Here is a 23,017-nt window from a genome sequence, read left to right on the forward strand (position 1 = left end):
ACCTTTACTTGTTTAAAGCCTGACTGCGGCTAAGTGTTGATTCTATAATGGTTGTGGGGGTACTAGGACTGATGTCTTGTTTTTGAATGCTGTTGTGATCACTCTGGATTCATACAAATTGTCCTATAATTTCAATGGAATTGTCCAGCTTAAACAATTCCCTCTCATGTATAATATTTGCCAGCAGACATTGATCTACAAAAGACAGATTTTATTCACATGTGACATTCAAACATTCAGAGTACATTCACTATATTACAATCGCTCAAAAGGGTCAAAAGTAACAATGTTACCAGTAGTGTTGGTCATCTTACTTACCCCACCCGTATGCCTATATAAGTCGCCGCACAACGCGTCCCTGCCATTACGGCTGGAGAGAGCGTTGTGTCAACATCGGAATGAAGAAGAAGAGAAGAAGAAGAAGGCGGTGACAGCGACAAGACCGGGCCAACGCTAGTTAAAGAGCTGGAAGAAGATAGCGGAAGCCCGGAATAAGAAACGAACAGTGGGACAAGACCCCCAAAGTCGGAAGAAGACCCCTGGACGGCGGCGGCGACAAAGGAGAAAGCCAGGCTCCTCTGCTAGAAAAAGAGCCAGCGGTAAAAGAGCAGAAGATAGCGGAGGAGCCCGGCGAGAAGACCCTCGAAGTCGGAAGAAGACCCCCGGAGCTGTCTAACAAAGTACTTTAAAAACCTGTGTTGTGTTTTTTTATTAACACTTTTTTCCCCAGGTGAATGGGTAGGGGTACATCGTACCCCATACTCATTCACATAGGGTAGGGGCCGGAATCTTGGGGCCCCCTTATTAAAGGGGGCTGCCGGATTCTGATAAGCCCCCCACCCACAGACCCCCAACAACCAACGGTCAGGGTTGTTGGGAAGAGGCCCTTGTCCTCATCAACATGGGGACAAGGTGCCTTGGGGTTTGGGGGGGCTGCCGTGCCCTCCCTTCCCCAAAGCAACCCCCCATGTTGAGGGCACGAGGCCTGGTACGGTTCGGGAGGGGGGGGCGATCGCTCATTCCCACGCCTTTTCCTGACCGGCCGGGCTGCTTGCTCAGATAAGGGTCTGCTATGGACTTTGGGGTGACCCCCACGCCGTTTTTTCGGCATAGAGGTTCCCCTTTAAGTCCATACCAGGTGACGGGGCTCATGAGGTGTCAATCTCTCTGATTGAGGCGGCGACATTCACTTCCTTTGCTAGTCCCGTCTACCTGGAGTCATGTTAAAAATTAACGTGTGCAGGCAAGTCCGTTCATTTCAAAAGTCCAGCGGTAGATGTAATTGCGGTAACGCTGCCCAAGTAATGGGAACGGTGTTACCATGAGGGGAAGAGTAATCAGTTAGATTACTTGTTACCCTCTAAAGTAACTGTGTTAAGTAACTGTTTATTTTAACTGAGTTACTTATATCACTGGTTACCAGACAGACAATTTATGAGAATGATACACAGATGTTAGAAAGAACCAAATACTACTAAATAGATAGAAAATAGATTGAGAGAGAGAGAGAGAGAGAGAGAGAGAGAGAGAGAGAGAGAGAGAGAGAGAAAGAAAGAAGAAAGAAAGAAAAGGAGAGAGAACCAGCAGCCATTTGTTCTGTGGCGAATGTGGTTCAAAGAACACAGGAGAGAGAGAGAAAGAAAAAAATAAAGAGGTAAAAGAAGAAACAGAGCGAAGGGGGAGAGTGGGAGAAAGAAAGAAAGAAAGAAAGAAAGAAAGAAAGAAAGAAAGAAAGAAAGAACGAACGAAAGAAAGAAAGGAGGAAAGGGAGAGAGAGAAAAGAAGAAAGAATGAGAGAGAGAAAGAAAAAAAGAGAGAGATAAAAGAAGAAAGAGAGCAAAGGGGGGGAGTGGGAGAGAGAAAGAAAGAAAGAAAGGAGGGAGAGAGAGAGAGAGAGAAAAGAAGAAAGAAAGAGAGAGAGAGAGAGAGAGAGAGAGAGAGAGAGAGGGGTGGGAGAGAGAGAAAGGAAAAAAGAGAGAGATAAAAGAATGAAGAGAGCGAAGGGGGAGAGTGGGAGAGAGAGAGAGAAAGAAAGAAAGAAAGAAGGGAAGGAGGGAGAGAGAGAGAAAAGAAGAAATAGAAAGAACCAGCAGCCATTTGTTCTGTGGCGAATGTGGTTCAAAGAACACAGGAGGGAGAGGGAGAGAGAGAAAGAAAAAAAGAAAGAAGGAAGGAAGGGGGGGGGGGGGGGAACAAGAAAGAAAGAGAGAGAGAAAAGAAAAAAGAAGAAAGAGAGCAAAGGGGGAGAGTGGTAGAGAGAGAGAGAGAGAAAGAAAGAAAGAAAGAAAGAAAGAAAGAAAGAAAGAAAGAAAGAAAAAGAAAGAGAACCAGCAGCTATTTGTTCTGTGGGGAATGTGGTTCAAAGAACACAGGGACAGCTAAACTTGTCGGCTATCAATAGATAACACAGAAGGGCAAATGACTTAGAATTGTTCAGTTATTTATACATATGAAGAACAGCAAGTGTTGGGTTTCTCTGGACAGTCTAGGTAATGACGGCATTCCTTAATGGGAATGCAATTATGTTGAGACATCAGGATGGACTCTATATAAGGCGACCAGTCCATCCATTCCATGTAGCCTCTTTGTAAGAGTTGTCTTTGCTATAGATTGGTTGCATGGTGCTGCACTGGATGGGGATACAGGACATCTGAATTGGGATACAGGACGGCTGTACAACACTTGCTTCTACTTATTTATTTATTTTTTTAACTTAAAGGGGTTAGAAGCCTTTTCACCAAGAGCAGCACTAGAAGGTGAGTTTTCAAACTATTCTAGATATTAACTTTTCTTGTTATATAGCCAACAGACATTTTATCTAAATCAACATACATTTTAAAAGTTATATATAATTGCTTTGGGTACAAAAACATATAGCTCTTCTTTTTAAACTTTGCATAGAGTATTGTGGGGTTAGAACCTCTGCCAGATTTTAATCCATAGCTGTTTCCTCCACTAGAGAGATTCATTATCTGTTTACCCTGGAGTACATTGTCACTGGGATTGGGGGAAAATCCAAAACTTTGAGTTTTTACTTAAACAGGAATAGAGGAGAAATCTTATATAAGTAAAACTGTTCCAGTGATAACTGTTTAAGAGGGAATTTTCCTTTCACTTCCTGTAGGGTCTGCAGGACAGGAAGTCAATGTAAATCTCTTCATTTGGAAACCGATGTAAAAAAAAATCCAATGGGGGTTTTAGCCATCTCATACTCTATCCAAAACAAAAACAAATAATTGGGTTTAGAGATACTTTAATAGCACATGCCAGTTCCACAACAACAAAAAAATCCTTTACCATTAACAGAAATAGCATATATTGTAATATATTTTTTTCCTTATAAATATCTCATTCATTTTCATTTAACCCAACTAGAGTATCATCTGTTCCACTTGTATGTGTTTTTTCCTTTAAATAATAAATTTGTCTCAAAAGTAGCAATAACTTGGGTAAAGGGATAACAAGGCTCACTGAAAGCAAACCTGTAACGTTTCAATTAGTAATGGTGGTAAAAGCCTTTAAAAGCTTTAACTTCTTTACATCTCCTCTTATTCATGCTTGAAGCCCAGGGTGTATAATTTCCGAATGCTGACTTTCAGCTCAAAAGTTGAAGCTCTGGCATACTTCCTTCAACTCCTAATACAATGTGCTACATTGGTTTAACCAGTGGTGGGGGAAATTGTGGGGGCATGACAGAGCTCTAATTTTGAAGTCAGCTTCTGCATATTAAGAGTCCTGGTTCCTGGGTGCTTAAGGAGAACACATAAAAATATACATGCAGGCCCTTTTGGTGCCCACTTTCAGAGGGCTTATATTAGCCTTTTTACATTAGCGAAGTAACATGTGCCCTTTAGCCCTTCACTGTCAGATCAAATTTTCATTTTTTTACATACACTATAGTATATTGCCAAGAGTATTGAGATGCCTGCCTTTACACGCCCATGAACTTTAATAGCATCCCAGTCTAATGTTGGACGAGAAGGCCTGGCTTGCAGTCTCTGCTCTAATTCAACCCAGAGGTGTTCTATTGGGTTGAGGCCAGGACTTTGTGCAGGCCAGTCAAGTTCCTCCACCCCAAACTCGCTCATCCATGTCTTTATGGACCTTGTTTGTGCACTGGTGTGCAGTCTTGTTGGAACAGGAAGAGGCCCTCCCCAAACTGTTCCCACAAACTTCGGAACATGAAATTGTCCAAAATGTCTTGGTATGCTGACGCCTTAAAAGTTCCTTTTACTGGAACTAAATGATTTGGAGGGGTGGCCCAGTGCAGATTGAAATGGAGATTCTAGAACTGAACATTTTCTAAAGACCCCACAGTATTCAGCTAAAGTTATAGTAAAAAAAAAAGACACAATAAAAGCTCTAAAATTCCTATTAAATGTAAAAGAATAAATTATGTTAAGTTATTAAATAAAGAGCTCAAAGCTGAAAACTGCATGCCCTTTTGCAAAAACTTAAGATATGACAAAGATAAATAATTGCACAGACAATATATTTAAAGCCCCTACTATTTCATCAAATTAAGGTTAGACAAAAATAAAGCCCTTAAAGTTTTTCTTTTAATTGCAACTTATGTGATATACTTTATAGGCATACATATATATGTCCCAAGTATGTAAATATGTGTGCGTACGAATAAGTTCTATGTATGGAAGAAGTAGAATAGGAATAAAGAGACATCAGTACTCAGGTCTGATGAAAAATGAAGGTCCCGTCTGAAACTCTGCAGGAGTGATCAGCTGTAGAGACCAACTGTTTTAGCCATGACTTTTGGCAATCAAATGGTTACAGAACATTAATCGCTTTCCCTGTTTGACCCCCTCTAATGGTCAATTTCAAAAAAGGGGCACATTATTCAGCTGTGCCTAAAACACAAATGTGTATTATAGTCCATACAGGGTAATCAGAGAAGCAACGCTGCAATTGTTAGCACATACTTCATAAAGAACAGGTGAGATGTATTATATCAACATGCATAACTTCAACATACTTTTTGTTTCTTCTTACTCAGACTGCCTCAGCCATGGCTTCAGATGCAGAAATGTCGGTTTTCGGACCCGCTGCTTCCTTTCTGCGGAAATCTGAGAAGGAAAGATTAGAGGCACAGAACAAACCTTTCGATGCCAAGAACACTTGCTTTGTGGAGGATCCCAAAGAGCTCTATGTGAAGGGCTTAATCATTGCTCGTGACAGTGGCAAAGTCACCGTTAAGACAGATGATGGAAAGGTAAGCTACATAATTCAATTCACATGGTAACAATGCTGGTTAACCACAAGACAGCTCAACCAAGGCTTGTATTTGCAGGAGGTAACTGTCAAAGACAGCCAGGTGTACCCCCAGAACCCTCCCAAGTACGACAAGATTGAAGACATGGCCATGATGACCCACCTGAACGAGGCTTCTGTGCTGTATAATCTCAAAGAGCGTTACGCAGCCTGGATGATCTATGTAAGCTGGTTTTCCATATATATATCCATAAGGTAAAAGCTAGAATTGGTTTAAAGACATCTAAGCCCTTGTACACGCGGTCGTACATTCCGATGGACAATGTCCGATAGGACCATGTTGTCGGATAATCCGACAGTGTGTGGGCTCCTTCCGACTGTTTCCGTTGGAGTATCCGACGGACCAAGTTTTCCAGCTGGGCTATATAATTTTCCGACAACATGATCCGATCGGACTTTGTCCGATCATGTGTAGAGAATTCCGATCGGACAAAGTGCCACGCATGCTCAGATCAAATTCCTAGACCAAAGTATTGGCTACTAGCCTGAACGTAGTCCTGTTGTAACGAAATAACGTCATCACACTCTGAACGATCGGATTTTCCGACAACTTTGTCCGACCGTGTGTATGCAACAGTTTCGGACAAAATCCGTCGGACAAAATCCAATGGATTTGGTTGTTGGAATGTCCGACCGTGTGTACAAGGGCTAAGATATCACCTATGCCCTGCTAGCTCTATATATAAAAAAAAGGAATAAAATAACTGCCCCTTTTATCAAGCACCCTGTGAAAAGGAATCTGCTGATTATTTCTTTTGAAACTTTCAGACCTATTCTGGCCTGTTTTGCGTTACTGTAAACCCCTACAAATGGCTACCAGTGTACAACCCTGAAGTTGTTTCCGGCTACAGAGGAAAGAAGCGTCAAGAAGCCCCACCACACATCTTCTCCATCTCTGATAATGCCTATCAGTTTATGTTAACTGGTAATATGCTTTTCAGATTTAACTTATGCTATTAAGGCATCCACAGACTTATTTCTGCAGACAACTCACGTATGTATGTATTTAATCTCTTTCAGACCGCGAAAACCAGTCTGTCCTAATTACGTAAGTACAATTTGAGATTGCACTCAGCTATTGCAAATGTACACTTCACACCGAAGGCGTTTTGCAGGAGCTATAGCGTTAGAAATAGCGCCTGCAATCCGCCCTTAAACTGCTGCTCCGGTGTCTCCAGTGTGAAAGCCCTCGGGCTTTCACACTGGAGCGGTGCACTGGCAGGACGTCAGGAAAAGTCCTGCCAGCAGCTTCTAAGGAGCAGTGTGTTTACCACTCCTCCACCACTGCTCCCCATTGAAATCAATGGGGCAGTGCTGCAATACCGCCGGCAAAATGCCGCTATTGCAGCATATTTTGGGCACTTTTAACCCTTTCTCGGCCACTAGCGGAGCATTTTTACCCAGCTAGTGGCCAAGAAAGGGTTAAAAATGCACTGCATATCTGACGGTAAAACGCTGCTAAAAATAGCAGCGTTTTAGGCCGACGCTATGGGCGGCTTGGTGTGAAAGCCGTCTTAATTCTAGCTGTGGCTCTTTACTGACATTCTTTAAAATCTGTAACCAGCGGAGAATCTGGAGCTGGAAAGACGGTGAACACCAAGCGTGTCATTCAGTACTTTGCAACAATTGCAGCCATTGGTGATTCAGGAAAGAAGAAGGAATCAAGTAACAGCTTGCAGGTGAGATCAGAGGAACTTTCGAAACATAATATAAAACTAAAAGTTGTCTTAGACTCAAAGTCATTTTTGTGTCACTATTTCATATAAGAACAGCTCTGAAGTATTATTTAACAATTAACAGGGCAACCTGGAAGATCAAATCATCCAGGCCAACCCTCTGTTGGAAGCCTTTGGTAACGCCAAAACCTTGAGAAATGACAACTCCTCCCGTTTTGTAAGTAGTAACCTTTATATTATTTTAATAAGGAATATTATTTTCTATTTTATACTATTAATATTGTTTTCAAAATCCCCAGGGTAAATTTATCAGAATTCACTTCGGAACCACAGGAAAACTATCTTCTGCAGATATTGAGACCTGTAAGACTTGCCGAAAACTTTTCATACATAGTTCTTTTAACACTTATTTGTTCCTCCAGTAATATCTCTAACCTTTTCTTTAAAGACTTGCTAGAGAAGTCCAGAGTCACATTCCAGCTTTCAGCAGAAAGAAGCTACCACATCTTCTACCAAATCCTGACCAACAAGAAACCAGAACTGATTGGTAACTTCAATTAAACTTCCATATAAATCTTCTGCAAAAGTAATAAGAATATAGAGAATAGTCATTTACTTTCAAACATATTTATGTTGTTAGGATAGGAGTAGCTTAGTTATGTTTACTTTGCTTAAATATATATTGTATTTGTTGTATGTTTACAAATATGTTTGCACATATTTGTATGCTGTATAAATAGCAAGTGAGTTTATCTGTGGCAATAATGCCGTGCAAGTTATTACAGAATGTCACTTTTATAATAATCTTTATATCTTTTAGAAATGCTTCTTCTGACAACAAACCCATACGACTACCCCTTCATCAGCCAGGGTGAGATTGCTGTCAAGAGTATCGATGACACGGAGGAATTGATGGCTACAGATGTAAGTAGCGTAAATGTAGGTTCTTTAGCAATAACCAGAGACAATTGTGCAAAATATGATACACGTACATATATTTGCAGAGTGCCATTGACATCCTGGGCTTCTCCCCAGATGAAAAAAATGGCATCTACAAGTCGACTGGTGCTGTTATGCACCATGGTAACATGAAATTCAAGCAGAAGCAACGAGAGGAGCAGGCTGAGCCTGATGGCACAGAAGGTAAGTAAAAATATATTTATACTTATACGTATTTATACTTAACAGGAAATTAAACAAAGGCACATAAAAACTCTGTAAGCGCTCAAGACAAGATCTCTTTTTTATTAAAAATGTTATATATTATTTTCTAGTTGCTGATAAAATTGCCTACTTGATGGGACTGAATTCTGCTGACCTGCTAAAGGCTCTCTGCTATCCTAGGGTCAAAGTCGGCAATGAATTTGTCACTAAGGGACAAACTGTCCAACAGGTAATATGCTATATAGAATCATAAAGGTAAATGTTAAGGTTAGTTAGAATATTCTGGTAGGAGATTATTAATGTGTCATTTTTTTGTAGGTTTATAATGCCATTGGTGCCCTCAGCAAATCTGTATATGAGAAGCTCTTCTTGTGGATGGTTGTTCGTATTAACCAACAGCTGGACACTAAACAGCCAAGACAGTACTTCATTGGTGTACTGGATATCGCTGGATTTGAGATATTTGATGTAAGTAGATCTTTAAAATTCTGCAGAAAACCTGGGATACTTAGTATTAGTAGTATATTATCTATCAATCTTATCTAAATTCTCACATAGTTCAACAGCTTGGAGCAACTTTGTATTAACTTCACCAATGAGAAGTTGCAGCAGTTCTTTAACCACCACATGTTTGTCCTGGAACAAGAGGAGTACAAAAAAGAAGGAATTGATTGGGAGTTCATTGACTTTGGTATGGATCTCGCAGCCTGTATTGAGCTTATTGAGAAGGTGCGTGCCAGTCTTTTGCATTATTTCCTTTAAATTATTAGTAGATTTGTAGATCAATAGATATATTTAAAATGGAAAATTGTTGCCAATACTTACCGTAATTTTCATTTGCTGGCCTGCCCTCAACTTCAGAACAATTTTTCTCATGTGTGCTGACGTATGGCTGACCAGAAAATATATATACTGTATATATATTTATTTATTATTATTATTTTTCTTTATAGCCAATGGGCATTTTCTCAATCCTGGAAGAGGAGTGCATGTTCCCCAAGGCTACTGACACTTCCTTCAAGAATAAGCTCTATGATCAACATCTGGGCAAGTGTAAGAACTTTGAGAAGCCCAAGCCTGGTAAGGGAAAAGCGGAAGCTCACTTCTCTCTGGTGCATTATGCTGGCACTGTGGATTACAACATCAGTGGATGGCTTGACAAGAACAAGGACCCATTGAACGAGACTGTTGTCGGCCTTTACCAGAAGTCTTCAGTGAAGCTCCTGGCCCTACTTTACTCTTCCTACTCAGCTACTGATAGTAAGTAATCCATTGTAAATATTATAATAATGTAACTCTGCAATTTCCACACATTTCATGGAATAAATGTAAGCATTTACATCTCTTTTTCAGGTGACTCTGGTGGAAAGGGTGGAAAGAAAAAGAAGGGTTCCTCCTTCCAGACTGTGTCTGCCCTGTTCAGAGTAATTAGTTTGAATGGCACAAATTATACTGTTCTATAAAAATTTTATGCAAACATAGTTACTATAAATGTAATGCTTTACAGGAAAATCTGAACAAGCTGATGACCAACCTGAGGAGCACTCACCCTCACTTTGTGCGTTGTCTGATCCCCAATGAGACAAAGACTCCAGGTAAGTGTTCTTTTTTACTATAGGGCATAGAATAGTGTAGATTTTGTTCTGTTTTATAACAATGTGTTACCCTTCTCCAGGTACTATGGAGAATCATCTTATCATCCACCAGCTGAGGTGTAACGGTGTTCTGGAGGGTATCAGAATCTGCAGAAAGGGCTTCCCCAGCAGAATCCTTTATGGTGACTTTAAACAACGGTAATAATTTTTCTTTTGTTTTTGCTTATCCTCCAGTTGCTAACTTTTTCAGCATTTTCACAAACTGATAAAAACTAATATTTGAATGGTGTTTGGTTGACTTCAGATACAAGATCCTGAATGCTAGCGCAATTCCAGAAGGACAATTCATTGACAGCAAAAAGGCTTCTGAAAAACTCCTTGGCTCAATTGATGTTGACCACACTCAGTACAAATTTGGACATACTAAGGTATAAAATTGCTTTTTCTAAGTCAGTGTAGAAACACTGTGGGTTTGTTTTTAAAGGTGGCTTAATTAAGATTTATTTTCCCCACAGGTGTTCTTCAAAGCTGGTCTTCTGGGTACCCTGGAAGAAATGAGAGATGATAAGTTGGCCCAGCTGATCACTCGCACTCAAGCTCGTTGCAGAGGTTTCTTGATGAGAGTAGAATTTAAGAAGATGATAGAAAGAAGGTATTTATGACATTACACTGTATTACACCTGGCCTGTGATCCAGGAATTAAACCACATGATACTTTTCCCAAAATCCTTGTAATAGAACACTTTATTTTGATATTACACAAAATATTGATAAGCTGATTGACTTGTATTCTCATAACAATGACTATTATGCATTCTTTAAAATAGGGATGCAATCTTTGTCATCCAGTACAATGTCAGATCGTTTATGAATGTAAAGCACTGGCCATGGATGAAACTGTACTTTAAGATTAAGCCTCTTTTGAAGAGTGCTGAGACAGAGAAGGAGATGGCTAATATGAAAGAAGAATTTGAAAAAACCAAGGATGCACTTACTAAATCAGAAGCAAAAAGGAAAGTACTAGAAGAGAAGATGGTTGTCCTGCTGCAGGAAAAGAATGACCTCCAACTTCAAGTGCAGTTGGTAAGATGCTCTAAAAAACACATGCATAGAATGGTTTTAAAATGTTATTTGACATTAAAGCGGAGGTCCATCCTAAAGTGGACCTTCCGCTCATCGGAACCCTCCCCCCCTCCGGCGCCACAATTGGCACCTTTCAGGGGGGAGGGGGTGCAGATACCTGTACAGTACAGGTATCTGCACCCACTTCCGGGATAGCTCTCTGCGGAAAGGGGCGTAGATTACGCCCCTTTCCGCAAGTGCCCGCCCCTTTCCGCAAGTGCCCCACTGCCTGCTCGGAAACACACAGATCCCAGAGGCAGCGGAGACCGTCCTTATTGCGCAGCGCGACTCGCGCATGCGCAGTAGGGAACCGGGAAATTTCCTGATTCCCATACCCAAGATGGCGGCGGCAGCACCCGAGAGACGATCTAGAGATCGGCTTCGGGTGCCGACATCGCGGGCGCGCTGGACAGGTAAGTGTCACTATTTTAAAAGTCAGCAGCTGCAGTATTTGTAGCTGCTGGCTTTTAAAAAAAAAAAAAAAACGCGGAGTCCCGGCGGACTCCCGCTTTAACCACATTACTTCTTTTTCATGTGGGATACTTACATTACTTATATTACATTCTTTGCATGTAGGAAGGTGAGAGCTTAAATGATGCAGAGGAAAGGTGTGATGGTCTTATTAAGAACAAGATTCAACTGGAGGCCAAAGTCAAAGAGCTCAACGAAAGGCTTGAAGATGAGGAGGAAAGTAATGCAGAGCTTACAGCCAAGAAGAGGAAATTGGAAGATGAATGCTCTGAACTCAAGAAGGACATTGATGACTTAGAGCTGACATTGGCCAAAGTTGAAAAAGAGAAACATGCAACAGAAAACAAGGTTGGACACGTTATAATAGTCATGTATATGCCATATTTCCAATCAGTATAGCAGAAGTTGTGTATCATTCTTCCACTTTTCATAGGTTAAAAACCTTACCGAAGAACTTACAACTCTGGATGAGAGCATCTCTAAGCTCACCAAAGAGAAGAAAGCTCTTCAAGAGGCTCATCAACAAACTCTTGATGATCTGCAGGCAGAGGAGGACAAAGTTAGCTCACTCACTAAAGCTAAAACTAAGCTTGAACAGCAAGTGGATGATGTGAGTACTTTTAGTTTAATTTGTGCCTAATTTTTGCTCAATAACTGACCTGGTGACATATTCATAATTTTTTTTTTTAACCAATCAGCTGGAAGGTTCTTTGGAGCAAGAGAAGAAACTTCGTCTTGACCTTGAGAGAGCCAAGAGGAAGCTTGAAGGTGATTTGAAACTGTCTCAGGAAACCCTCATGGATCTGGAAAATGACAAACAACAAACTGAAGAAAAGCTCAAGAAGTTAGTAAGATTAAAACTGTTTAGAAACATATGTGCATTGAAAAGAAGTCCCTAACAACTACTAATTTTGCCATCACAGGAAGGACTTTGAAATAAGCCAGCTACAAGGAAGGATTGAAGATGAGCAATCCCTGGGATTTCAGCTGCAAAAAAAGTTCAAGGAGCTACAAGTAAGATTACAGAGCTAAAATGGAGCCACATTTGTTCTGATGATCAGTTAAGCTGTATATAATAACAGAATGTCCCTTTAAAAGGCCCGTATTGAAGAACTTGAGGAAGAGATAGAAGCTGAGCATGCTGCTCGTGCCAAGGTTGAGAAACAGAGAACTGACTTGTCCAGAGAACTTGAAGAGATCAGCGAGAGGCTTGAAGAAGCTGGTGGTGCCACTTCAGCTCAGATAGAACTGAACAAGAAACGTGAGGCTGAGTTCCAGAAACTGAGACGTGATCTAGAAGATTCCACACTTCAGCATGAAACTACCTCTGCAGCCCTGCGCAAGAAGCATGCTGACAGTGTAGCTGAACTTGGAGAACAGATTGACAATCTTCAGAGGGTTAAGCAGAAGCTGGAGAAGGAGAAGAGTGAGCTCAAAATGGAAGTTGATGACTTCGCCAGTAACTTGGAGCATGTCTCCAAAGCAAAAGTAAGGCTAACCTCCACAATAAATGGAATATGTTTTAGAGTAATGCTTATATGAGAGTATTATTAACCTCTAAAACAAAAATGTTATATATTGCATTTTACCAATCCTTAAATGTGGTGATCTGGCCAGTAACACACATCCTGTCTTAGGGTGTCTCCAGCCTGGATGGAAGAGCAAAGGAGACATACCTGGACTGCAGCATTGACAATTTGGGGAGAGGGTAGTGTTAGATGCAAATGGACTTGACTAACAAGTTAAAGTGATTGTAAAGCATTGTTTATTTAAAAAATAACAAATACTTATACTTATCTCCACTGTGCAGCTCGCTTTGCACAGTATTGCCCCGAACACCGTCTTCCGGGGTCCCTCGGCGGCTCTCAAGGCTCCTCCCCACACCGGATAACCCCCTAGGAGAAATGCTTTGCCGGGGGTTACCTTGTGGACATTCTCCCAAGTCTATCATTCGGCGTCCATAGATGCCGAATGTATGACTCGGCCCCGACCCCGGGGCCCGCGGCATTGGATTGACAGCAGCGGGAACCAATGGCTGCCCTGGTATCAATCTATCCAATCAAGAGCCCTTGGGCAGAGGAAGAGTGCATCCCCACCGGATGAAGTTCTAGGGCTCAGGTAAGTAAGACGGGGGGGGGGGCTGGGGGGCTGGTCACTGACAGGTGTTTTTTCACCTTAACTACTTAAGGACCGCCGTATTGCCAATGTACGTCATTACAATGGCACCGGAAGGCACAAGCACGTACATGTACGTGCTTGCCTTCCAGCGGGTGGGCGGTCCGTTTAGCTTCAAGAGCGATCCGGGATGAGGGGATGGCAGTTGGTTTCTGGCCATCCCCTCTCGATCACTCCTGGCGAATGAGAAGCTTCCTCCCACTGTGTATTGTATACACAGGCAGGGAGGAAGTGATGTCATTCTCCTCGGGGCGGTCTTTTTGACCGGACTACGAGGAGAAGACTAAAAGTAAGTGCACTCTAACACATAGGTACACATAAGTACTCAAACCCCCCAATCACCCCAGATCACCCCCCCGATCGCCCCCCGATCCCCCCCGCCCCCCCTCCCCCCCAGTCACAGTGTCACTGATTGCAGTGATCATTTATTTACTGATCACTGCATTCAGTGTCAGTTGTAAAAGTAAAAACTGTCAGGGCAGTTAGTGTTAGGTCCAGGGTAGCCCCCTACCACCCCCCAATAAAGATTTAACCCCCTGATTGCCCCTAGAGTTAACCCTTTCACCCCCTTTTGCCAGTGTCACTAAGCGATCATTTTTCTGATCGCTGCATTAGTGTCGCTAGTGTCGCTAGGTAGCTAGTTATTTTTTTAGGTTCACCGCCAGGTTTTTATAGCGCTAGGTACCCTGATATACTACCCAATAATGGTTTTAACCCCCTGATTGCCCCTAGTTAACCCTTTCACCCCCTTTTGTCAGTGTCACTAAGCGATCATTTTTCTGATCGCTGCATTAGTGTTGCTAGTGTCGCTAGGTAACTAGTTATTTTTTTAGGTTCACCGCCAGGTTTTTATAGCGCTAGGTATCCCAATATACTACCCAATAATGGTTTTAACCCCCTGATTGCCCCTAGTTAACCCTTTCACCCCCTTTTGCCAGTGTCACTAAGCGATAATTTTTCTGATCGCTGCATTAGTGTCGCTAGTGTCGCTAGTGTCGCTAGGTAGCTAGTTATTTTTTTAGGTTCACCGCCAGGTTTTTATAGCGCTAGGTACCCCGATATACTACCCAATAATGGTTTTAACCCCCTGATTGCACCTAGTTAACCCTTTCACCCCCTTTTGCCAGTATCACTAAGCAATCGTTTTTCTGATCGCTGCATTAGTGTCACTGATGTTGCTAGGTAGCTAGTTATTTTTTTAGGTTCACCGCCAGGTTTTTATAGCGCTAGGTACCCCGATATACTACCCAATAATGGTTTTAACCCCCTGATTGCCCCTAGTTAACCCTTTCACCCCCTTCTGCCAGTGTCACTAAGCGATCATTTTTCTGATCACTGCATTAGTGTCACTAGTGTCGCTAGGTAGCTAGTTATTTTTTTAGGTTCACCGCCAGGTTTTTATAGCGCTAGGTACCCCCATATACTACCCAATAATGGTTTTAACCCCCTGATTGCCCCTAGTTAACCCTTTCACCAGCGATCACAGTATAAGTGTCACTGGTGACGCTGGTTAGCCAGTTAGTTATTTAGGTTCCCCGTCAGGTTTTTATATAGCGTCAGGGACCCCCATATACTACCTAATAAAAATTTGAACCCCCTGATTGCCCCTAGTTAACCCTTTCACCAGTGATCACCGTATAAGTGTTACGGGTGACTTGCTTTTTATAGCATCAGGGCACCCACCATTTATTACCCAATAAAGGTTTAATCCCTTGATCACCCGGCGGGTGATATCAATTAGGTTTTAGGGTCAGGGTCTGCGTCGCCCCAGGCAGCGCTAGGTTAGTGCCAGTACCGTTAACACCCACACGCAAAGCTAAACCTCCCGTAGTGGTATAGAATCTGAACAGATCAATATCTGATCTGATCAGATCTATACTAGCATCCCCAGCAGTTTAGGGTTCCAAAAAAACGCATTGTTAGCGGGATCAGCCCAGATACCTGCTGGCACCTGCGTTTTGCCCCTCTGCCCAGCCCACCCAAGTGCAGTATCGATCGATCACTGTCACTTACAAAACACTAAACACATAACTGCAGCGATCGCAGAGTCAGGCCTGATCCCTGCAATCGCTAACAGTTTTTTGTGGTAGCATTTTATATTTAAATCCGGAAGGCAGTGCTTGGATTTCGGGGTCCCGTACGTAGCTAGGCTCCCAAAAAGTCCCCCACATGTGGTATCCTCGTACTCGGGAGAAGCAGCAGAATTTATTTTGGGGTGTAATTTGACTTATGCCCATAGCACGTGTGAGCAATATATCATTTAGTGACAACTTTGTGCAAAAAAAAAAGAATTGTAAAATTCCTGCAACTTGTGGCAAAATATAAAATATTTCATGGACTCAACATGCCTCTCAGTAAATAGCTTGGGGTGTCTACTTTCCAAAATGGGATCATTTGGGGGGGTTTTGTGCTATTTTGGCATTTTATGGCCTTCGAAACTGTGATAGGTAGTGAGGAGTGAAATCAAAAATTTGCACCCTTAGAAACCCTGAAGGCGGTGATTGGTTTTCGGGGTGCCGTACGCAGCTAGACTCCCAAAAAGTCCCACATATGTGGTATCCTCGTACTCAGGAGAAGCAGCAGAATATATTTTGGGGTGCAATTCCACATATGACTATGGCATGTGTGAGCAATATATCATTTAGTGACAACTTTTTTTAAACTTTTTTTTATTTTTTTTGTGTCATTATTCAATCACTTGGGACAAAAAAAAATATTCAATGGGCTCAACATGCCTCTCCACAACTTCCTTGGGGTGTCTACTTTCCAAAATGGGGTAATTTGGGGGGGGTTTTGTGTTATTTTGGCATTTTATGGCCTTCGAAACTGTGATAGGTAGTGAGGAGTGAAATCAAAAATTTGCACCCTTAGAAATCCTAAAGGCATTGATTGGTTTTCGGGGTGCCGTACGCGGCTAGACTCCCAAAAAGTCCCACATATGTGGTATCCCCGTACTCAGGAGAAGCAGCAGAATATATTTTGGGGTGCAATTCCACATATAACTATGGCATGTGTGACCAATTTATCATTTAGTGACAACGTTTTGTAAACTTTTTTTTTTTTTTTGTGTCATTATTCAATCACTTGGGACAAAAAAAAATATTCAATGGGCTCAACATGCCTCTCCACAACTTCCTTGGGGTGTCTACTTTCCAAAATGGGGTCATTTGGGGGGGGGGGTTGTACTGCCCTGCCATTTTAGCACGTCAAGAAATTAGATAGGCAGTCGTAAATTAAAAGCTGTGTAAATTCCAGAAAATGTACTCTAGTTTGTAGACGCTATAACTTTTGCGCAAACCAAAAAATATACGCTTATTGACATTTTTTTTACTAAAGACATGTGGCTGAATAAATTTTGCCCTAAATGTATGACTAAAATTGAGTTTATTCGATTTTTCTTATAACAAAAAGTAGAAAATATAATTTTTTCTCAAAATTTTCGGTCTTTTTCCATTTATATCGCAAAAAATTAAAATCGCAGAGGCAATCAAATACCATCAAAAGAAAGCTCTATTTGTGGGAAGAAAAGGACGCAAATTTCGTTTGGGTACAACATTGCATGACCGAGCAATTACCAGTTAAAGCAGTGCAGTGCGAAATTGTAAAAAGACCTCTGGTCCTTAGGCTGTTAATTGGTCCGGGGCTGAAGTGGTTAATACATAGGATGTATTAAGGTGAAAAAACACAAGGGTTTACAACTCTTTTAAAGATGAACGCTTGCTAGCTAAGCAGTTACAGCAACAGTTTTTTTTTCTTTTAGGATAAAGGTTTTACATAAATTAATAAATGCTGATCATTGTAAGCACTTCTGTCAGTGTTAAATGGTTTGTCTCAATACTCTTAACTGCCACTTTTTCTGGACAGCTTGGTCTGTTAAAGTGGAAAAATAGAATACCTACTGGCGAAAATCAGGTGAAAATAAAGAAACAAAATCCTTAAAAAAGAAACAAATGCAGCCAACGCAAATAAGAATTGGTAAGCTGCAATATAATATTTTTGGGTTTTTAAATTGATATTCTTATATTTGCTTTTGCAGGCCAACCTTGAAAAAGTGAACCGTGTTTTTGAGGATCAGCTCAGTGAACTCAAGACTAAAGATGATGAACACATTCGTGTTATCAACGATCTGACTGCACAAAGAGCTCGCTTCCAGACCGAGAATGGTAAAAAAAAAAAATTATCAATGTCAATAATTGTTAATGACTTTCAGTACATTTTATACAATAAAAATAGCAATATACTTTATTATAGTAGTATAATAGTATTAGTATAATACTAATATTGCTTTGGCAGTTTTTAGTAATAAATTAAAAACCATTCCTTCATATAATTTGTTCTAAATAAATATTTTTTCTTATTAGGTGAATTTTCTCGACAATTAGAAGAGAAAGAAGCTCTGATTTCTCAGCTGACCAGAGGAAAACAAGCCTTTACTCAGCAGGTTGAGGAACTTAAGAGGCAGCTTGAGGAGGAAAACAAGGTACGTGAAAAAGAGAGAAAAAGTCATATTCTTCTGTTTGTATTGGCATGATTCAAATTTACCCCAAAATTCCCTAATCTTCTCTAAAGCAGGTCCCAGCATTCTTTTTTTTTTGGTTTTGCCCTGTTCCTGTAGTGAGAAAAAAAAAAACAATTCTTATTAACCTTCATGATTGGGTCTGTTTTTCTCTGCAACTCTGCAATTATTCCCCAGGCTGGTGGTTCTAGTCCCGATGCTTTAAAGCCACCTAAAGAAAGGAGGAGTAACAATTAATAAGCAGGATGTGATGAATCTCTCATAAAATTGAAGGATGTTTTCTTGCACCTGTTATTGCAAATATCACAAATAGTCAGTAAACTACTGCCAATATTCCTCAAAAAATTAAGTAGCTTATAGGCCTTCTTCACTATGCAACCAGTGTCAGTACTCCATATAAGGATTTCTGAAGTGTGCACCCCCACAAATTTACAACATGAAACCATCTCAACAGCTGCATGCCCAATTTAGAAAGGAGATGCTGAGCTTCCTAAAATCCACAGTCTTCTCATTTGTTTTCTATACATTTATGGAGAGTTTGTTTGCACTATACCAAACCTCCAGCTTTTCAACGTCCTACCTATACATGTGCATGAATTTCACTGCTACTGTGTTTTCTGCAAACTACATTTCAGTATTTTTACAGCATTTTTACAGATATCAAACATGATGGAAATGTGCCTGCATTCCAGAAATGCAAACTTTAAGATACCGTAACTATAGGGTATAAATTGTTTTACACTGATACCTTAGTGTTTTAGTTAACTTTTATTGTTGAATATTGTTTACAGGCCAAAAATGCCCTTGCCCATGCCCTGCAATCATCCCGCCATGACTGTGACTTGCTCCGTGAGCAATATGAAGAGGAACAGGAGGCAAAGGCTGAGCTTCAGAGGTCTCTCTCCAAGGCAAATGGTGAAGTTTCCCAATGGAGAACCAAGTATGAGACTGATGCCATCCAGCGCACAGAAGAACTGGAAGAGGCCAAGTATGCCAGTGAAAAAAAATAATCAAGTCTAAAATGGAGGGGACAGTGCAATACCTAAGACCCTTTTTGATTATTTAAATACAGAAAGAAGCTTGCTCAACGTCTCCAGGAAGCCGAGGAACAAGTTGAGGCAGTGAACTCCAAATGTGGCTCCCTAGAAAAGACCAAACAGAGGCTTCAGGCTGAAGTTGAGGATCTGATGGTCGATGTAGAGAGAGCAAACAGTGCAGCTGCAGCTCTGGATAAGAAACAGAGGAACTTTGACAAGGTAATGTCGGGATACATACAGAGTAACAAAAGCTGATTTTATGCTAGTAAGGAAAAAAACTGTACTTTGCGCCATCATCAACACATACAATAACTCTTTTCTGATCTTTTTTCAGGTACTTGTTGAATGGAAACAGAAGTATGAAGAAGGCCAGGCTGAGCTCGAGTCTGTTCAGAAGGAAGCTAGGGGACTAAGCACAGAAATCTTTAAGATGAAAAACGCTTATGAGGAGTCTTTAGAACACGTTGAAACCCTAAAACGTGAAAACAAGAATTTGCAGCGTAAGAATTTAATGAACCTTATGCATGTGAATTGCATCACCTAGTGCAATACATGAGATTAAATATCAGTTACATGATATTGTTAAATTTGGTTGCAGAGGAGATTTCAGATCTCACTGAACAGATTGGGGAATCATTTAAATCAATTAATGAGCTTGAGAAGTCCAGGAAACAAGTGGAGCAGGAAAAGAGCGATCTACAATCTGCTTTGGAAGAAGCTGAGGTATTACAACATGTTAAAATTAACCACTTGATTAAAGAAGGTTTTACCCCCTTTCTAACCAGGCCATTTTTCTTTGCGATACTGCACAATTGCTGATAATTGCACATTCGCGCCATACTTTACCCAAATAAAATTGTTGTTTTTTTTTCCCCACAAATAGCTTTCTTTTGGTGGTATTTGATCACCTCTGTGGTTTTTATTTTTTATGCTGTAAACAAAAAAAGACCGATCATTTTGAAAAAAAAAACAATATTTTTTACTTTTTGCTATAAAACATATCCAAAAAAAAATGTAAAAAAATCTAATTTAATTATCAATTTAGGCCAATTTGTATTCTGCTATATATTTTTTATTAAAAAAAAAATCCCAAAAATCGTATATTGATTGGTTTGCGCAAAAGTTACAGCATCTACAAACTATGTGATAGATTTATAGGCTTTTTATTTATTTTTTTGTTTTACTAGTAATGCGGCGGACAAATCTGACACTAAGTGACACTTTTTGGGGACCAGTGACACCAATACAGTGATCAGTGCTAAAAAAAATGCACTGACACTGTATAAATGACATTGGCAGGGAATGGGTTAAGATTAGGGCCAATTAAAGGGTTAACGGTGTTCTCTGGGCATGCGTTCTTACTGTGTAAGAGCCGACCACGAGAATCACGTACAGGTATGTGATTTCGCATTTAAGGGTCTCCCTGTCGCACTAAATGTACGTGGGGCGGTCCTTAAGTGGTTAAAAAATACAGTCTTTTTGTTAAAATTTGTCAAGCTTCTAATGTTTTTGGTTATTTGACAGGGATCTCTGGAGCACGAGGAAGCCAAGTTTCTCCGCATCCAGCTTGAAATTAATCAGGTGAAATCTGAGGTGGACAGGAAGATTGCAGAGAAAGAGGAGGAGATCGAGCAACTGAAGAGAAACAGCCAGAGAGTTATTGACACCCTGCAGAGCACACTGGATTCTGAAATTAGAAGCAAGAATGATGCTCTGAGACTGAAGAAGAAGATGGAAGGAGACTTGAATGAGATGGAGATCCAGCTAAGCCATGCCAACCGCCAAGCTGCTGAGGCTCAGAAACAACTTAGGAATGTGCAAGCTCAACTCAAGGTACCTCCTTCCTCTTCAATTGAACTATATCAGTTTACAAAAAAGGTTATTTTTTTGTATCTGGAAACTTTGCTGGCTAAATGTTAAACTCTATTGCAAAAGTTTTATTGACATAATTCACTTCAATATTACTATTTACTGTTTGTCTGTCTGTCTTAAAGGATGTCCAGCTTCATCTTGATGAATCCTTGAGGAGCCAGGAAAACCTAAGAGAACAGGTGGCTTTAGTGGAGCGCAGGAATAACCTTCAACAGGCTGAAATTGAGGAAATTAGGGCTGCACTGGAACAGACAGAGAGATCTCGCAAGTTGGCTGAGCAGGAACTTTTGGATGCAAGTGAACGTGTTCAGCTTTTGCACACCCAGGTAAAAGGGTAATGTTAGAAAAAGAGACAGGTAAAATATAAAATGTTCTGAAAGGAAAAAGGTCTATAATGTGCTGTCTTGTTTGCAGAACACAAGCCTCATCAACACCAAAAAGAAGTTAGAAAATGACATGAGCCAGCTGCAGAATGAAGTTGAGGAAGCTGTCCAAGTGGCCAGAAATGCTGAGGAGAAAGCCAAGAAAGCCATCACTGATGTATGTATTCAACTCTCTCCATACAAATAATGTATCTAAGAAAGGAAATCTGATTTCAAAGTTTCATCTTCTACTCAAAGGCTGCATTGATGGCAGAGGAGCTGAAGAAGGAGCAGGATACAGGTGCCCACTTAGAGAGAATGAAGAAGAATCTTGAACAGTCAATGAAGGACCTGCAGCATCGTTTGGATGAAGCAGAACAGTTGGCAATGAAGGGTGGCAAGAAACAGATCCAGAAACTGGAGGCTAGGGTAAGCAATTTATTATAGCAGATTTCTTTCTTAACTGTACTCCAAGAGTGATAACAAATCACATAAAATTTGTTCCTTTAGGTGCGTGAATTGGAGAACGAGTTGGAAAATGAACAGAAACGTGGAACAGAGGCAATAAAGGATGTCCGCAAGTACGAGAGAAGAGTGAAAGAACTGACCTATCAGGTAATTTAACATTAATTTATTTAATCTTTTGGCAAGTAGTACATTACACAAAATCTTAAAAAATTCTAAATGTTATAAACTATAAAATCAATTATTTAATTTCTAGACTGAGGAGGATAGAAAGAATGTTGTGAGACTCCAGGATCTGGTAGACAAACTACAGTTGAAAGTAAAAGCCTACAAGAGACAGGCTGAGGAATCTGTAAGTCGGGGATAAAATCTCATTAATTTTCTATGTATATTAAAACCGGTCTCATACATGGAATTCTTGGCTAACAATTGGTGTATTTCCTTCTCCAGGAGGAACAAGCCAATGCTCACCTGATCCGCTTCAGAAAGGTCCAGCATGAATTGGAAGAAGCTGAGGAGAGAGCTGACATTGCAGAGACCCAGGTCAACAAATTCAGAGCAAAGAGTCGTGACAGTGGTGGAAAGGTACAGACGAGTACTACTAAATGTTCACTAATATTGCTTTAAGATGGATAGTATACTGTAGAATTAACAACTATTATATATTGTTTGGTAACCTGTTATGATTTTCAAAATCTAAATTTAAAATCAGAAAAAAAAAACTCTCTTTCCATATTACATAAAGTGATTTTGTTTGTCAGATCGTATTGTAACACCTGTTTTTCTTTTACAGAAACTTGAGAGCGAAGAGTGAATAACTCTCTCCCAGTACCCAGCAGAGGAGGAAGAAATTTGCAGAATGTGAATTTCTGCTTTCTCTAAAACGTGTCTCTTATATGTGTACAAATAAATCATTTTTAATCTTGTAACCATGGTGTTTAATCTAGATCTTGTTCCTTTTTCTTTCCTGCACTAGAGTAGCGGTTGTAAACTGAAATTAGGGCCACACATAATTCTCAGTGTATGTAATGCTAAGGAGGTCTTCCATAGACAGCAGACATATTTAAAGAGATACTGGTCAAAGGCTGCAGAAATACAATAGGGCATGATGGCCAGACACTGGTTACATGACTCTACAGCAGTGGACATCATACGGTTTTGGTTGTAGCCCGGAGACATACTCCTTTACAAATCAATAACTGCATTCCAACGGCATCATATCATATATCAAAAGGCCGCCTAGGGGCCTCTGGCCACAGGTTGGAGATCCGGTCAT

The 23,017-nt window shown here is 40.6% G+C and overlaps 1 protein-coding gene across 1 annotated transcript; it reads left to right on the top strand.

Annotated features, from left to right (window-relative positions):
- Positions 1–2,578: 2,578 nt before the first annotated feature.
- LOC143974878 (myosin heavy chain, skeletal muscle, adult-like) lies at positions 2,579–22,670 on the top strand. The gene is made up of 40 exons (XM_077476661.1): positions 2,579–2,756; positions 5,012–5,227; positions 5,306–5,449; positions 6,055–6,211; positions 6,307–6,334; positions 6,851–6,965; positions 7,087–7,179; positions 7,262–7,325; positions 7,411–7,509; positions 7,783–7,886; positions 7,967–8,105; positions 8,237–8,355; positions 8,445–8,594; positions 8,685–8,855; positions 9,080–9,386; positions 9,480–9,550; positions 9,634–9,721; positions 9,802–9,919; positions 10,026–10,149; positions 10,237–10,373; positions 10,549–10,804; positions 11,420–11,662; positions 11,748–11,924; positions 12,013–12,158; positions 12,238–12,328; positions 12,413–12,802; positions 17,526–17,652; positions 17,851–17,969; positions 18,797–18,993; positions 19,078–19,261; positions 19,377–19,542; positions 19,641–19,765; positions 20,567–20,875; positions 21,037–21,240; positions 21,329–21,454; positions 21,535–21,705; positions 21,787–21,891; positions 21,998–22,093; positions 22,192–22,326; positions 22,535–22,670. Exons 2-40 carry the CDS (start codon positions 5,024–5,026, stop codon positions 22,553–22,555), a joined length of 5,820 nt encoding a protein of 1,939 aa, XP_077332787.1. The 5' UTR covers positions 2,579–2,756; positions 5,012–5,023; the 3' UTR covers positions 22,556–22,670.
- Positions 22,671–23,017: the final 347 nt, after the last annotated feature.

This window comes from Lithobates pipiens, unplaced genomic scaffold (assembly GCF_037356315.1).
Source record: "Lithobates pipiens isolate NorthernLeopardFrog02 unplaced genomic scaffold, aLitPip1_a1.2 Scaffold_1, whole genome shotgun sequence".
Taxonomy (NCBI): domain Eukaryota; kingdom Metazoa; phylum Chordata; class Amphibia; order Anura; family Ranidae; genus Lithobates; species Lithobates pipiens.